Source organism: Bombus flavifrons, chromosome 16 (genome assembly GCF_040668555.2).
Source record: "Bombus flavifrons isolate JBK064 chromosome 16, iyBomFlav1_principal, whole genome shotgun sequence".
Taxonomy (NCBI): Eukaryota; Metazoa; Arthropoda; class Insecta; order Hymenoptera; family Apidae; genus Bombus; species Bombus flavifrons.
In genome coordinates this window covers 2,850,592-2,864,984 of record NC_138457.1, presented here as the reverse complement: position 1 = coordinate 2,864,984, position 14,393 = coordinate 2,850,592, and the positions used below count along the sequence as shown (strand labels likewise).

At 27.4% G+C, this 14,393-nt stretch overlaps 5 protein-coding genes and 1 long non-coding RNA gene across 6 annotated transcripts; 3 read left to right on the top strand and 3 right to left on the bottom strand.

Moving 5' to 3' along the window:
* Positions 1-962: 962 nt before the first annotated feature.
* On the bottom strand, positions 963-5,156 carry Hrd3 (HMG-coA reductase degradation 3). Its single transcript, XM_069130066.1, has 7 exons — positions 4,708-5,156; positions 3,867-4,354; positions 3,520-3,758; positions 2,447-2,926; positions 2,091-2,319; positions 1,600-2,006; positions 963-1,489 (listed from the first exon to the last, which is right to left on the bottom strand). The coding sequence occupies exons 2-7, from the start codon at positions 4,309-4,311 to the stop codon at positions 1,064-1,066; spliced, it is 2,226 nt and encodes a 741-aa protein (XP_068986167.1). The 5' UTR covers positions 4,312-4,354; positions 4,708-5,156; the 3' UTR covers positions 963-1,063.
* Positions 5,157-5,192: 36 nt separating this feature from the next.
* Positions 5,193-8,202, top strand: LOC138188381 (cilia- and flagella-associated protein 157). The gene is given in 9 exon segments (XM_081833779.1): positions 5,193-5,329; positions 5,454-5,887; positions 6,031-6,302; positions 6,409-6,562; positions 6,677-6,856; positions 7,097-7,469; positions 7,607-7,719; positions 7,841-7,964; positions 8,041-8,202. Coding segments are annotated over 8 exon segments (1,569 nt in total). The 5' UTR covers positions 5,193-5,329; positions 5,454-5,696.
* A 329-nt stretch (positions 8,203-8,531) lies between these two features.
* LOC138188353 (ribosome biogenesis protein NOP53) lies at positions 8,532-9,965 on the bottom strand. The gene is made up of 3 exons (XM_069130072.1): positions 9,481-9,965; positions 8,916-9,421; positions 8,532-8,676 (listed from the first exon to the last, which is right to left on the bottom strand). The coding sequence occupies exons 1-3, from the start codon at positions 9,817-9,819 to the stop codon at positions 8,598-8,600; spliced, it is 924 nt and encodes a 307-aa protein (XP_068986173.1). The 5' UTR covers positions 9,820-9,965; the 3' UTR covers positions 8,532-8,597.
* A 117-nt stretch (positions 9,966-10,082) lies between these two features.
* Positions 10,083-10,670, top strand: LOC138188361 (uncharacterized). Its single transcript, XR_011175482.1, has 3 exons — positions 10,083-10,239; positions 10,345-10,469; positions 10,535-10,670. It is a non-coding gene; the product is annotated as an uncharacterized LOC138188361 (long non-coding RNA).
* A 166-nt stretch (positions 10,671-10,836) lies between these two features.
* Positions 10,837-12,117, top strand: LOC138188355 (pleiotropic regulator 1). Its single transcript, XM_081833778.1, is given in 8 exon segments — positions 10,837-10,926; positions 10,929-10,996; positions 11,133-11,399; positions 11,488-11,573; positions 11,575-11,604; positions 11,677-11,850; positions 11,936-11,947; positions 11,949-12,117. Coding segments are annotated over 8 exon segments (891 nt in total). The 5' UTR covers positions 10,837-10,841.
* TBCB (tubulin-binding cofactor B) lies at positions 12,114-14,040 on the bottom strand. The gene is made up of 6 exons (XM_069130077.1): positions 13,534-14,040; positions 13,310-13,453; positions 13,136-13,223; positions 12,657-12,848; positions 12,515-12,587; positions 12,114-12,428 (listed from the first exon to the last, which is right to left on the bottom strand). The coding sequence occupies exons 1-6, from the start codon at positions 13,651-13,653 to the stop codon at positions 12,311-12,313; spliced, it is 735 nt and encodes a 244-aa protein (XP_068986178.1). The 5' UTR covers positions 13,654-14,040; the 3' UTR covers positions 12,114-12,310.
* Between the last annotated feature and the right edge of the window lie 353 nt (positions 14,041-14,393).

Here is a 14,393-nt window from a genome sequence, read left to right as displayed (position 1 = left end):
TTATGCTTAAACTCTCTTTTCATTATTATCATTCAAAACTTTCTTCAATCTTTGCATATCTACTCAATATAGTCCAGAAAAAACCTAATAAATAATATTCTTAATCCTTTCAAAGAATTGTAATACAATTTTATTAATGTATAATAATAAATAATACATTTGTAAACATCATAATCGGTGAAGGAATGTTTATACATTAATACATTAAAGATGTATCTTCATTCACAAATATTTATGTCAAAAGACATCTTTTAGAACAGAACATACCCATGTCAATATATGAAGACGTAATTTACAAATCATTTTAAGTAAAATAAAGTATTCTACATAAATCTTACCTTTATCAAAAAACATAATTTTAATGTTATTAATTTATACATACATTTTATACATTATCATAAAAATATATTTCCTAGAAACTTACCTGTTGTATATAAATGTATAATAATGAAAAGATGTTTCCTATCTTATATTTTTTCTATCTTAAACATTATACTCACTCTATTTGTAAGTATTTACACTTTTTTTTGTGATTCTATTATCATTTCTATATTTTTTCGAAATATACATACATATATGTATGGAAATATTAAATATAAAAATCTGTTCCAAATCAATTTATGAATAATTTGCAATTTAAAAATTTAAAGAAATCCATACAAACTAAACAAATGGCAAATGCTTAAAATGTGAAGATTTCTTTAAAATCTGATTTCGTTTTGTATATATACAGAAAGCAAAAAATCAATGTATAAGTGAAGTTAAAGAATTCTAAAATATTACTTAACCATTATCAAATCTATCAACTTCAGAATTTGACATAATAAATACAGATCAATAATACATACATAAATCTGTACATACTCGCACACTATCAAATTTCTAAAATACAAACTGTTCACAATTTCACTAGAATTTCAAACAATCTAAACACAAACAAGGTGCTCAATAAAAACAACATATCGATATGCACACATGTGCATGTATTTATGAACCATCAGTAACAAACTTTACTTCATCTAAAAGAAAAAGAGAAATAGATTCGAAAAAAGATAATTAAGAACTAGTTAATTCTAGGTGGAGGTGGTGGTTGTGGCCTGCGAAAATAAATAATTAAACTGAGCATGCCAGTGAGCAATCCAATAAGATATAAGTCCCAGTTCTGACCCAAAAGCTGGTCCCACTTATTTAAATGATCAGCAAGGCTAAATTCTTGCAGATATTCCAGTCCAAAGAAAAATGAAAGTTTAATGAGAGCCAGTGCTACAGGAATTCTTGCATCTGGACTAGCTTCAGCCGCTAGATCATAACATCGTTTGGCAAGATGCCGATCTTTTGCAAGACCCAAGCCACGTTCATGCATGTATCCCAAGTTAAACATTGCTTGCGCATTATGTTGTTGCTCAGACGCTGATCGATAATGAGTAGCTGCAGCCTCATAGTCAACTTTTGTTCCACGACCGTAGTAATGAGCATCTCCTAATTTAACCTGTTATAATAAATTCTTTGTAAATAATAGTAGATAAAATCTTTAATAATAATTCAATAGTTTTCGGATAAATGATTTTCCTTACTTAATTTACGCAGAAGATAACATACCTGAGCAGTAGAATATCCTTGAGCAGCTGCTCTTGCCCATAAAGCAAGAGCCCTAACTAATCCCTCTTCTTCTGATAATATTGTTGTTTCTCCTTTATCCAATATAAATGCAGCATTACTCTGTGCTACCTCATAACCCATTTCTGCAAGGAGAGCATAATTGACGAAAGCCTCGTTTATTCTACCTTCTCTGTAATCTGTGTGAGCAACCATTAGTTGGTCGCTCCATTTGCCCCTTTCTGCAACATTTTTTAGAAGTTCGACAGCAGCTGGACAACTACGCATCATGCCTGTTCCAGTAGCATGCATTTGTGCCAAATTATAGAATGCCAAAACATGACCAGACTGACTAGCCAAACTAAAATACTTGTTGGCTAATTTGTAATCGCGTCTTACTCCTGTACCACCTATTAGACAATTGCGTTATTAGGATAACTACAATAAATTGTATAAAATTTATTAAGTAAAAAAATGAATTTTTTTAATCTTACTGAAATACATATTGCCAAGTTGAAGTTGTCCATCAACCCATCCTTGCTCTGCAGCTTGGCTAAAGTACTGAAGAGCTTTTGCAGTATCTCTTTCAACTCCTCTTCCATAAAGATACATAAGACCTAATCCACTCTGACCAACAGGATTTCCAAGTTCAGCAGCTTTTTTGAAGTATTTGTATGCTGTTTCATTATCCTGTTTAACTATATCACTGCCTTCTAAATAAATCTATAAAAATACGATATACTATTAAATATAATTTAATGAATATCAACATTATATAATTTCCAAAAATATCTATAGCATAATAGAAAGTAATAAGTTACTATTTAGTTTAAAATTGAATATTTATTACCTTTCCTAGAAAAGCCATAGCAAGGGGATTTCCAGCATCAGCAGCATGTTGAAAATATTGTAATGCTCTTTCATGATCCAGTGGTACACCTCTTCCACCTTGATAATGTAATTGCCCTAATCCCACCTGAGCTTGTATATCTCCTTTTTTTGCTAACAATTGGTAATATTCTATTAGATCTTGATCAAAGATTCCTGAGCTGTATGCTGGATTCTCCTGTTCATCTAAAAGTCTAATTCTCTGAACAACTGGTCCTCCGCTAAGGGAAACCTCTTCTGCAACCTTGTTGGCTACTTTACGATAAAAATCTAAAGCTCTCTCACAAGAAGCTGGAGTTGTAATTCCAGCCCAGTGACGATAGCCTAAGGCCATTTGTGCACGAGTATCTCCACCAAGTGCTGCTACTGTGTAATGTAGCAGTGCCTTTGCTTGTGATGCTTGTACTCCACCTAATCCAGTCGCATATAGAAAACCCATACCCTGAAAATAATTTGCCCATAGATATTTATTAACTTACAACTCCTATTTATTAAGAATTCATTTATACATATAGTAATAACGTAACATATTGTAGTATTGTGGACGAAAGGTCTAAGAGATACCGGGCGAACCATAAACAATGTCGCGAGAAAGCCTAAGTGCCGACAGGCCCAAAAATGTATCGTCGGTCCTTCAATCGATTAGTTACGCGGAAGAGGCCTACGTGACCCTGGCCACGAGCGGTTGCGGAACACGTGCGTTGTGGGGCTAAGAGAAAAGATAAAGGGATGCTAAGGGAGAAAAACGAATTAATAGTCAGTGTTAGTTGAGAAGTTAGAGAGTGCGAACTGCGTTGTCGAGAGGGTGTGGTCCGCGTGAGAGAGAGCGTTGGAACCGTGGTGACGAGAGTTGAAAATTAACTATTTAGTTGTTTTAATTATAGTACGTTATTGTATTTAGCTCGCGTTAAACAACCATCGTTTCCTGTTTAACCAACACCTGTTTAATCCATTTTAAATAAACTAATTGTAGTAAGATCCTACAATATTATAAATAAAAAAACATATAAATACATATAAAAAAAATTTACAAACCATATGAGCAGATGGTAAACCAGTTTCAGCAAGTTCCTTAAAAATTTCATAAGCTGCTGAAATATCTTGACCAGAAGAAGCTGAACCAAATTGTGTACCCAACAACTGAGCCCATGCTAACATAGACCAAGCTTCTCGATGTCCCAGAATTGCTGCAGAAGTTAATAACTTATAGGCTTCTTCTTTATTTGAGCGTGTTGCATTTAAGAGACTCTGTGCCTTCTTAAATATTAATTCCGCTGAAAATGATAAAACATTTATTTTAATTAAATAGTAAACTAATTATTTATTCGGAAAATATAAATTAATTATATTATAAAAATTGCAATAAACTTTAATTGAAATACCTTCCTGTTGCTCCGGAGTAAGAGGTTCTTGAGGCTCATCACTAAGAGGTTCAAGTTGCTCTTCTTCACCCCATGTTTCATTATCCTCTTCTTCAATTCTTAAATTACTATTTGGTAAATCTATATTTTTAGTTTGAGCTATCATTGTTTTCATCCAGACATTTTTCATTACAGGACTTTCATCCCTTGTTTTTGGTTCATTTTCCGTTCCCTCTTTCCTTTTTGTAATTTTATCATTAAGATATGGTTCATTGGCTGGTACTATTTTCAAAATACTGTCATGCAAAGCCTTTAGTTCTTGCAAATGTTCAAACGCATTTTCTTCTAAACTAACATCTTCTTCTGCTTCTTCCTCAGAAGTATCTGATCGTTTCTTGGAAACATCTGACTCTGAGGCAGCAGACATCACCAGCAAGAGTAAAATCAACTCTTTTCTTAGCTTCATTTTTCCAAATTATATTTTGATTGTAATTTGTTAATCAGCTGACCTTGATGTGAATATAAAATCAATTCAGTTGTCAATTCAATATCAATAAGATAAATATCAGTTATCAATAGATAATTTTTAGTAGAAAGAACATATATTATAAAAATGTTTCCATTGATAATCTACAGATATCTTTTATGATATAAATGTATTATAAATTAAAATTTTTATTTTGTTACTGAGCCATCATAATAGGAAAACTTCAACTTTTAAACCACGTTTGACACATCAACATTTTTTGTATACAATATTTACAAAAATGTTATTTTGTTGTGTTCTATAACCTAAACTTCAACGAATATAACGTAAAATATGAAAGAAATTACATTGTAGTAATTATACTTAGACTCTTACTTTTAGTTTGAACAGCTTGATAAAGACATTCTCGAATTCATTTTAAAATATCCTTTCGGTGGATTCGACTTTTCGTGGCAGAAAGACAAAGTTACGTCATTGAGACACGTCAACGCACATCTTTTCGGTTATCACGTAAATGAGTATTTATGATCACTTTCAAAAATATAATCTTTTCATACGAAAAAGATAGTGCTTTACAATTGTTTTATTATCACTAGACTTTCGAAATATGTTATTCACTTAAAAATCGATGGATCAGCTGTTTCATCACTGCTTTATAAAATTTTGCGTGTTATATTGTTCTGTTGTATTGAATCACTGAAGTTAGCTCCAAATTGTACAAATATCGGCTATATGCTTCTAAAACTGGAAAAATAAAAACTCGAAACTAAAAAAAGTTACATTGTTGATGATGATATACAACTAATTGTGTATTTATACGTATAAATTTACCGTGATACTTGGTAACATAACCTACAAATGAACAACACAATTTGTTCTTGACATTGAAATTTTGCTTACAAAGGAAATATACAAATTGACAAAGTGCATTTATAAATCAAAAACATACAGTTCATTGAACTGAAATTGAAGTCAATTATTATTAATAATCACTGTTGTAAGTTAATAAACGACCATTATATATATATATATATACAACACCTTTATTTTATATATATATATATAATCTTTATTTCCTCTTTTCAATTACTATATAAATACAAAATAATTTATTGCTGTAGTAATAAATCTACATGTGTATAAGGAAAAGAAGATAATACAAATGTAGAAAAACTTACTAATACCAAATAAAAAAGGATAATGCAATATTTAATAACAAATTGTAAAAATCTGACATAATATTGTTTTTGTTTATAACAATCGAATAACATATACAATATAACATAAATAATATATACAATATTAACATTCACTGACAATCTTCTTTTATATTATTTTCTTTCATATACACTAGTATATGGTATATGAAAGAGTATTCAATTTTTATTTTACGAAAAATGGTGGATTTATTTGGCAAAGATAAGGGAAATATTTCATTGTCAACACAATTACAATCGTATGAAGATGAAGACCAAAAAAGACTGCCAACGATTATTAATTTACAAAAAACCTTTTATAGTATTAAAATTGCAGATATTGAAAATAGAATAAACAGGTTAAAAACGAATTTAAACTTCATAAATACATCTCCTAATTTCGTTATGCTTTCCTACATCTTAATACTATGTAGTATAATAAAAGATAAAAATTAGGACATTTTTGAAAGTATTAGAGATCAGTATCGAAATTAATATCTAGGTTTGACGAAAGAAACGACGAATTACTAAATGCAATCGAAACTACAAATGAACAAACAGCTATAGTAGATGCAGAAACGACTGAAGAGATTGCAAATTTAAACAAACTACTTTCAACCCAAAATAATTTAGTAGAAAGTTTAAAAGGAAAGATCGACATCATAGAAAATGATCGAATAGAAAGTAAGAGATTACACGAAGAGAAAATAGAACTGTTTGCTCGAAAGTACAAAAAAACGAAGGTTGAATTAATTTCTCAGATCAAAGTCTTAAGTAACTTATAAAGATTTCTTTTCCTTATTCTTTTTACACTCTGCCGTTCTTTGATATTTGTTCGTAAGAAATTATGTTTCTAAAAAAAATTCGACCATTTTTCTAGATGTGAGAATTAATGTTTTGGAAGATTTTAAAAAAATGCAAGATGTACTGAAAGAAAAGTTCCAAGCAAACGAGGTGCAAATGGTGGAGAATGAAGAAAGAATAAAAGAAACGATGGAAATTATTAATCGAAAGATTGAATTCGATAAGGAAATGTATTAATATCTTATTCGTTATACGTTTCATTGAAAAAATTTATCTTATCATAAACAAAAAATGAGGAGAAAGTTTTTCGTTAAAAAATGATTTACAGGACTTTTTCAATGCAGGGTCAAAAATGAAATGTACGATTGTCTTCATGATCTAGCGATACAGTTTCAGAAAGAAGTTAACAAACATATAAATTTGCCAAATCAAAGATTAATGAGAGAAAATATTATGTTAAAAAATGAATTATTACAAATTTCTACAAGAGTTTCATCGAATATTGACACCAATATCATTCTCAAGTAATACTTTAGATTTCATTTTTCTTTATATTACAAAAATTTGAAATATACTTTTATTCTGTTTAAATATATTTACATTGAATATTTTTTATTAATAATTTTTCATAAAAATGTATAACAAATAACGCATTATATATTAATAATAAATTAATATATATAATTATTTAACTTTATGTATATTATTTTGTAATAATATATATTTATATAAGTTTAGTAACATTATGTCCTTTTTATGTATAGAAATGCAGCAATCGATTACAAAAAGAGAATGGGTGTACGAACTGCCTTTATAAGAGAAAATATAGTAATCGCGAAAGTACAGAATGAAGTACTGAAACGATTAAGGAAGAAGTTTTACAATACAAAAGGATATCTTTCATCTATTAATATTCTTGACCCTGATGCAGAACAGAAATACTTAATATTGATAGAAAATGCCCGTCGAGAAGAGAACGACATTAATTTTCGTTTCTCATCACTGAAAGCTTTACTTCACAAAGAAAGAACGAAAATTAGCGTTGCGAGATATATTTTGAAAAGATTAGAATGCAAAATAAGAGCACTTTTGGAAACAATTTATGATTTGAAGTATAATGCAATGTGTTTACTAAAAGTATGCTAAAATATCTTTCTATATTAATTTCAGTTTTTAACTGCGTAAATAACGTTAAAGTTTCGATATTTATTTTAATTATTTAAAAAACTAATTTTGTATTACATTAATTGTATGCATATTTGAATATTTTGTAGTATCCTTCTAGTCGCAAGGATCTAATAACATTAAGTTGTATTGAGTCATTCTTATTCTTGAGAGATTTACTTATTAAAAGACAATTAAAATTTCGAAGCCACATTATTAAATCGTAAGTAATTACATTAATTATATATTAATTATATATACTTTTAGTTTTGCAAAATATTGCGAAAATGCAATATTTTTGTATAAGAAAATTTTTAAAAATTAACATATGTAAATAAATTGAGGTCTGAAACTATACCACAAGAATTAGAATCTGTGTCACATATAGAGGACATCTCTGAAGATATTGATTTTGAGATAACAGTAGACTTTATAGAAGAAGAATCGAGTAAAGAAACTTTAGATGAAGTAAATAAATATTATCAAAGTAATATATGTGGATTATTTAATTATATTTGAAATTTTTATTATTCAATTTTATTAGATGAAATATATTGATGGTGTAGAGGAACAAAAAGAAATATCTGTTGAAGATAGGGAATCTCAAGAATCATTCATTGAAGATATTCTCAAAGATACTGCTGACTTTCATGTAGAAAATTAATACAAATTAAATGCAAACTATGAGCTTGCAGAGGAATCATAATCTGACATCATAGAAGAATAAAATCTACTATTTAAAATTGTTTGCAAAGGTATTTTTTAATTTATCAGCATTATTATTTCTTTGGAAAAACATAATTTTTTATTTTTATACAAAATCTACTTGTTATTAGCATAATACTTACAGATTTTAGTATCCTAAATTATTTAATAGAACTTTTTATGCTTAACAAAGATAATAAGTCGTGATATAATGTTAATATGATATAATGTTTTCAAAACATGTAATTCAAATAGTAATTTAGTTTTTTTTATATAGACAATAAATTGTGTAAAAAAATGTTTTCTATTTATTAATATTATACATAAACGTAGCAATTATTACTTAACTTTTATTTATATACATAATTTTACAAAAATTATAACTTCATGTTTAGACTATTTCATGTCAATTTTTGTCATATCAATTTTGTGATCTGGTTTTATAAAGCGTTTCACTCTAGCTTTGTCTCGTTTCCTGTAATAATAAAAGGTAGATATTATCAATAAAATCTATAAATTTATTAAAAGGAAGTATCAAAAATATAAAATATAAAAGAAAATGTAATTAATATTTAAGAAAAAAGAATTTATGTAACTACTATAAATATTTAAATTATTCTAAAGAAAATTAGTAAAAATGAATCTTTTAGCACATTCACCTAACAGAAATGTACTATTTTTTTATATTTATGTAAAAAACTATAGTATACTTACAGTTTAATATTAGCAGGAGCAACAATATTTCTTTTTTGAAGAGACTTGAATCTGTCTTTCAACAGACTATTAGCTGGCTCAGTATTTCGTAAATTTCCAGTTAATTCATTAGATAATTTAAAATCAGGTTCTAAGGGTTCAAATTTAACTTTACTAAGAGTTTTAGTACCTGCTTCTTTAAGTGCTTTCTTTTTTAACCTCTTTTCTCTTAATATTTTTTGTTTCCTTTCTTTAGCAGCTAACTGACTGTTTAATAATTTCAATTTATATATATCTGAGCTTTTTTTTCTTTCTACCTTTTCCTGTCTTTTTCTATGTGCCAAGTCTTTCTGTTCTTTTTGTTTGCGCCTCTGCACACGTGTTTTCTTCTGGTTTCTAACAACTGAATTTACAAACCTTACTGTTGGGTCATCATCCTCATCTTCATTAGGATTTCTATCATTTTCTGATTTTAGACCCTCTGACATTTCTTTTATCAAGTCATTCTCTTTTTCTTCAGGTGAAACCTGGAATAAAATTCTAATATGATAATCTACTTTCGATGTATGAATATAGATAGATGTACCTTTCTGAACATCTTTGTGGTAACTCTATTAAGATGTTCTTCTTCTTTTATAAGCTCTATTTCCTTTTGAGCCACCTCATGTAATAAATTTTGATGATCTTCAAACGAAGGATTATAAGACATTCCTGGATGTGGTGGCTCAACTGCCGGTATATTAGATGGTTTTTTGCGCAAAGAAATAGGTATTCTCTTTTTTTTTACTCCAAAATGTGTTAATGTATGTCTGATTGTATCCGAAGACATCCAATTAGTATCAATGTCTCTTGTGGTTTCGTCTTTCCATAAATCAACATTAAATTTATTTCTTTTCAGTTTATTCAATTTTTTCCCTGCTACCATTATTTTATTCTTCAAACACAATCTTTCTTTTATTTTAAAATCCTCTAAATATAATTTTTATATTCTTTTAATTTTAAAACCCCTTTTTGTGGATATAAAAGAGTGTGCAATATGTATAAATCATTAAACTTATAGCTATTCTAGAGAGAAAGTCTCCGTCTTATAGAATACATAATAGTTTATAGAGCTGGCGACATCTTGGTTTAGTGCTGCCATTTATATTACTTTAAAATGAAAATCTCTATAGTTAGAGATTTAAAATTATAACATTTATTCGTAAAGTATCAATAACAGAATTAGAGTACTTATAAGGTATTTTTAAATTTATATTAATTGAGACAATATTCATATAATACATCACAAAAATGGTGAGCACTGCACTTTGTTTTAAAATAATTATTGATCACATTTTTAGATTAGGTAATTATTATATTATTAAGTAATTTTATGAGTAAACAGAAAATAAATTATACTACATAATGATTTTTAAATAAGAAATGGCCAAATTATTTTTTTTCTCCATAGGATGTACAAAGGCATTCTCTTACATTATAATGTTTTTTATACATACTCTTGTATTTTGATCCTTAAAGATAACACACAATATATTTTTATTAAATCAAGATACTTTACTACCTGAATCTTAACTTGTAAGTATATTTTGCATTTGCAATTTAAATAAAAATTAAGAAAGTGATAAAATAATGTTTTGCAGATGAAAAATGAAAAAATCCATAAAAGCAAAAGATTGTTATAGTTCTGTATTAGAGCTTATCAAAGCTAACAATATAATGAAAGCACAAAATGAAAACAAAACTGAAAATATATATTCACTACTACCAGGTAGTATTTATAAATATATATTTATTATATCAATTATATTTATGTTATTCCTTTTTTATTTTTTATAAAACAATTTTATATAAAACAATGATATAGTGGTAAAAATGCAAGCAAATTCAGGAGGAATTTCAATTTATTAATTTTAATTAATTTTAATTTTTAATTAATTTTTAATTAATATGTCATTATTCATACTACAAAAAAACCCAACAAAACCCAAGTGGCATGCACCATGGAAATTATATAGGATTATTAGTGATCATCTTTTATTATTTTGGTTATTGAACCAGGAAATGTATGGTTTGCAACAGAATTTGCAGACAGAATAATTAAAGTAAGATTATTGTTTTATTTAATATTTTTGTTAAATTACATAATATATAGCTATTTCATCTTATACAGTTTCATGGACTAATTTTACCTATAAATTTTGTAGATCATAGTAACCCTTATCTTATTAAAAATTTCAGATATTGGATCTTACAAGTGAAAAATTAAAAGTTTTTTTAACTAGTGTTTGTGAACTTGCATTTTCTCGAAGACATCCATATCTATTTTCTTGTGGAGAAGATCAGCAAGTATATTCTGTGGCATTGGATCTTAATACTGATGTATTAGTAATTGCAGGTAGAGATTCTACTGCAAGGGTATGGAACATGTGAACAAAAATAAATGTACATACACTTGGTTACATTAACATAGTTGCTAGTGTAATTCATCAAATAACTGAACCACAGGTATCAAGATTCATCAAATCATGTCATGTTATATATATCCTAAAAAAGATATTTAACTATATATATTTTTACTTATTTTTTTTACTAGCTTATCACTGGAAGTCATAATTGTACTGTATGATTATAGGATTTAGATATTGGAAGATCTGAAGCTACTTTAAGAAGTTACAAGAAAAATAAAAGAGTTGACTTTTCATCCATCACTGTATGTGTACTTTATTTCTTTAGATTGTTCGACATGTATAAATTCCTTCATCTAATTTATGTTGCTCATTAGATATATGTTCGCATCAGCATCTCCAGATAACATCAAGCAATGGAAATGTTCAGAAGGAAAATTCATTCAGAATTTATCTGGCTATAATGCAATAGTTAATTGTTTAGCTGTTAATGCCGATGGCGTACTAGTTTCTGGAGCAGGCAATGGAAATTTTTGGAACTGAAGAACAGGGTAAATATGATACTTCATATAAAAATTGTATTTTTTCAATTGATTTCCAGCATTGTTTATGATATTTATATAAATATATTTTAAGGTATAATTACCAATGCTTACTCAATGGACTCAATGGACAGTGAAGCTGGAGTATTTAGTAGTACATTCAATATATCTGGTACTCATATAATTACAAGAGAGGCAGACAAAACAGTAAAAGTATATAAAAATGATACTGCTGTAAGAAAATCATTTTTTAAATATTATCGTACCAATAATTAATATAAAAAGACACAATTTCTTTTTTATTATTATTTTCATACTAAAGAGATACATCCTGTAAACTGGAAGTTGGATATAATAAAGCAAAGAAAATATTAAGCATTTTTATATGTGTAATAAATATTATTAATTTTAAATTTCCTTTCAGTTATAATTTGTAGTGAAAACCAGATTGGCAAAACATGTTTGTGTTTTATAGTTCTTCATTCAAGTCAAATTCTTCTTCAGGAAAATCTCCTACTTTCACATGTATTGGTTTTACAAAGCCACCATATTTCGGTAAACATTCGAAATAGCTTTTTCCATTGACACTATAACAGTAAAATATGCAAGAAATTAAAAATAAACTACATAATGATAAGAAATAGCAAGCATAAAATAATAATAAGGATCTTACGTTCCATTATTTTTACCAAGTGGTTCATCATATTTTACTCCAATCCACCAACCTTCTTTAAACTCAGTTTTACCTACAGACAAATCATAAACAAAGATAATATAATCAAGCAATAAATTTAAACAGGAGTAGCTATACTTACCAACATACATTATTGTAGCTCTTCGTTTTGGTTGATTTGGTACACAAACTTCACAACGATCACCAACTTTACATAACTGTGCAGCTGCTATTTCTGCTTCTTCTTCTTGCTTCTTTTCTTCTGCTCTTCTTTTCATTTCTTCCTCATTATATTTTCCTAGTTTATTTTTCTCCAAGAATGCTTTTACAGTATCTGAAACATTAGAAATTTAACATTTAGTACAAATATACGAAATAGTCTGTGCAACTTTTTCAGATCATAACTCTGTTATCAGTGCAATTAGAGAAAGAGGTCAAGGAATAAATGGCTCAAAAAGTATTACATTTATAGGAATATGTTCCTTTTATAAGTGCAATTGTGCATGTGCATTCAATAATTACATTACTTTTTAAAATAGAAATGCATATTTTTGGATGAACTAAATCCTCTCTGTATTTACATTTATATAATTATAATTTGTACATTATTAATTATTTTACCTGATCTTTTAGCATATTCTTCTTCAGATATTTCAAATTTCTCTACATTATTTAAATTTTCCTCAGTACAAGAAAAATTATCTATCACCTAAAATTTTTATATGTATAATACCATTGCAGTTGAAAAGAATTTTTATGCTATGTTACTATGTTTATATTATAAATGTATTTTACATGTATTCGCATTCCATCGTCAATAGGATATGATCCTAATAAACGTTGACCATTATCTAATATGCAAATTAATTTGTCATTTTTGTCATATACTTCAATTTTCATTGTTGTTGGATTACCACCAGTAAGAAGTTCCAATTTTCCCTTTAATATAATTAAAATAAGAATATATAATAGCATATATCAAACAATAATATACAATAACTATTACAATAAACTCTTACTTTAAATTCATCAATTGTTATTCCTTTTTGAAATCGCCGTTCTATGCAATATGAGTTGTGACCAGAGTTAGTAATGGATACATTTACAAAATCTGATGTTATTACGTTATAAGCACTCATGTTTTTGTAATAGAAAGGAATGTATCACAGTATGATCAAATCAACTTGCAAGCAGCAAACTTTATATAGGTTATGTATATTATGGTATTGAAATTAAGACTTCATAAAATGATTCATTTATTTAATAATGGCAATTGCAAGATCTAATAACAAATGTAATATTATTTTCTATCCTTTTTATGTTATGAATGTATTAAATAATAAATTCTGAATAAAACGACTGAGACACTTCTGCATAATATGTATATATATGCGGATAAACAGTATAGTTTGACAGATCGTCAAATCAATAGTTTGACGTTTCAACTACGAGTTTCATTTTATGTGTAAATATCAAAATAAAATTTTTATTACAAAATATTTAAGAAAGTTTTAATTACACGTTTATTATAGACGAAAATTAAGTGATCCTTTAACTTTTCTGATCCGAATTTATATACAGTGAACAAAATCCCTAAGTAACAATATTGTTTTAGGTAAAAAACATTAAACATAATTAAAAGATGATTGTGAAATGATTAAAGAACAATAAGAAATAAAAAAGTAATATTAAGAACTAAAAAGATTGTTTTATTTTTATTATAAACTAAATGTAATATTTTAACATATAGCTGTGTAATAAAATTTACAGTTTATTAAATTAGAGAAAAACAAAAGTTATAATGTTAGTAACTGTGATGTTAGTAACTAGTATCTATCAACTAGTATTATTTTTATATTTTGTAAGTTCAAATATTCGA

Coding starts and splice junctions, on each gene's coding strand:
- Hrd3 (XM_069130066.1), bottom strand. CDS start 4,311: ATGAAGCTAAGAAAAGAGTTGATTTTACTCTTGCTGGTGATGTCTGCT. Junction 3,759..3,866: donor TACTCCGGAGCAACAGGAAG/GTATTTCAATTA, acceptor TATCATTTTCAG/CGGAATTAATATTTAAGAAG. Junction 2,007..2,090: donor ACTTGGCAATATGTATTTCA/GTAAGATTAAAA, acceptor ATTGTCTAATAG/GTGGTACAGGAGTAAGACGC.
- TBCB (XM_069130077.1), bottom strand. CDS start 13,653: ATGAGTGCTTATAACGTAATAACATCAGATTTTGTAAATGTATCCATT. Junction 13,224..13,309: donor ACGATGGAATGCGAATACAT/GTAAAATACATT, acceptor TAAAAATTTTAG/GTGATAGATAATTTTTCTTG. Junction 12,429..12,514: donor CTTGGTAAAAATAATGGAAC/GTAAGATCCTTA, acceptor TTACTGTTATAG/TGTCAATGGAAAAAGCTATT.
- LOC138188353 (XM_069130072.1), bottom strand. CDS start 9,819: ATGGTAGCAGGGAAAAAATTGAATAAACTGAAAAGAAATAAATTTAAT. Junction 9,422..9,480: donor CCACAAAGATGTTCAGAAAG/GTACATCTATCT, acceptor ATTTTATTCCAG/GTTTCACCTGAAGAAAAAGA. Junction 8,677..8,915: donor GCTCCTGCTAATATTAAACT/GTAAGTATACTA, acceptor TTATTATTACAG/GAAACGAGACAAAGCTAGAG.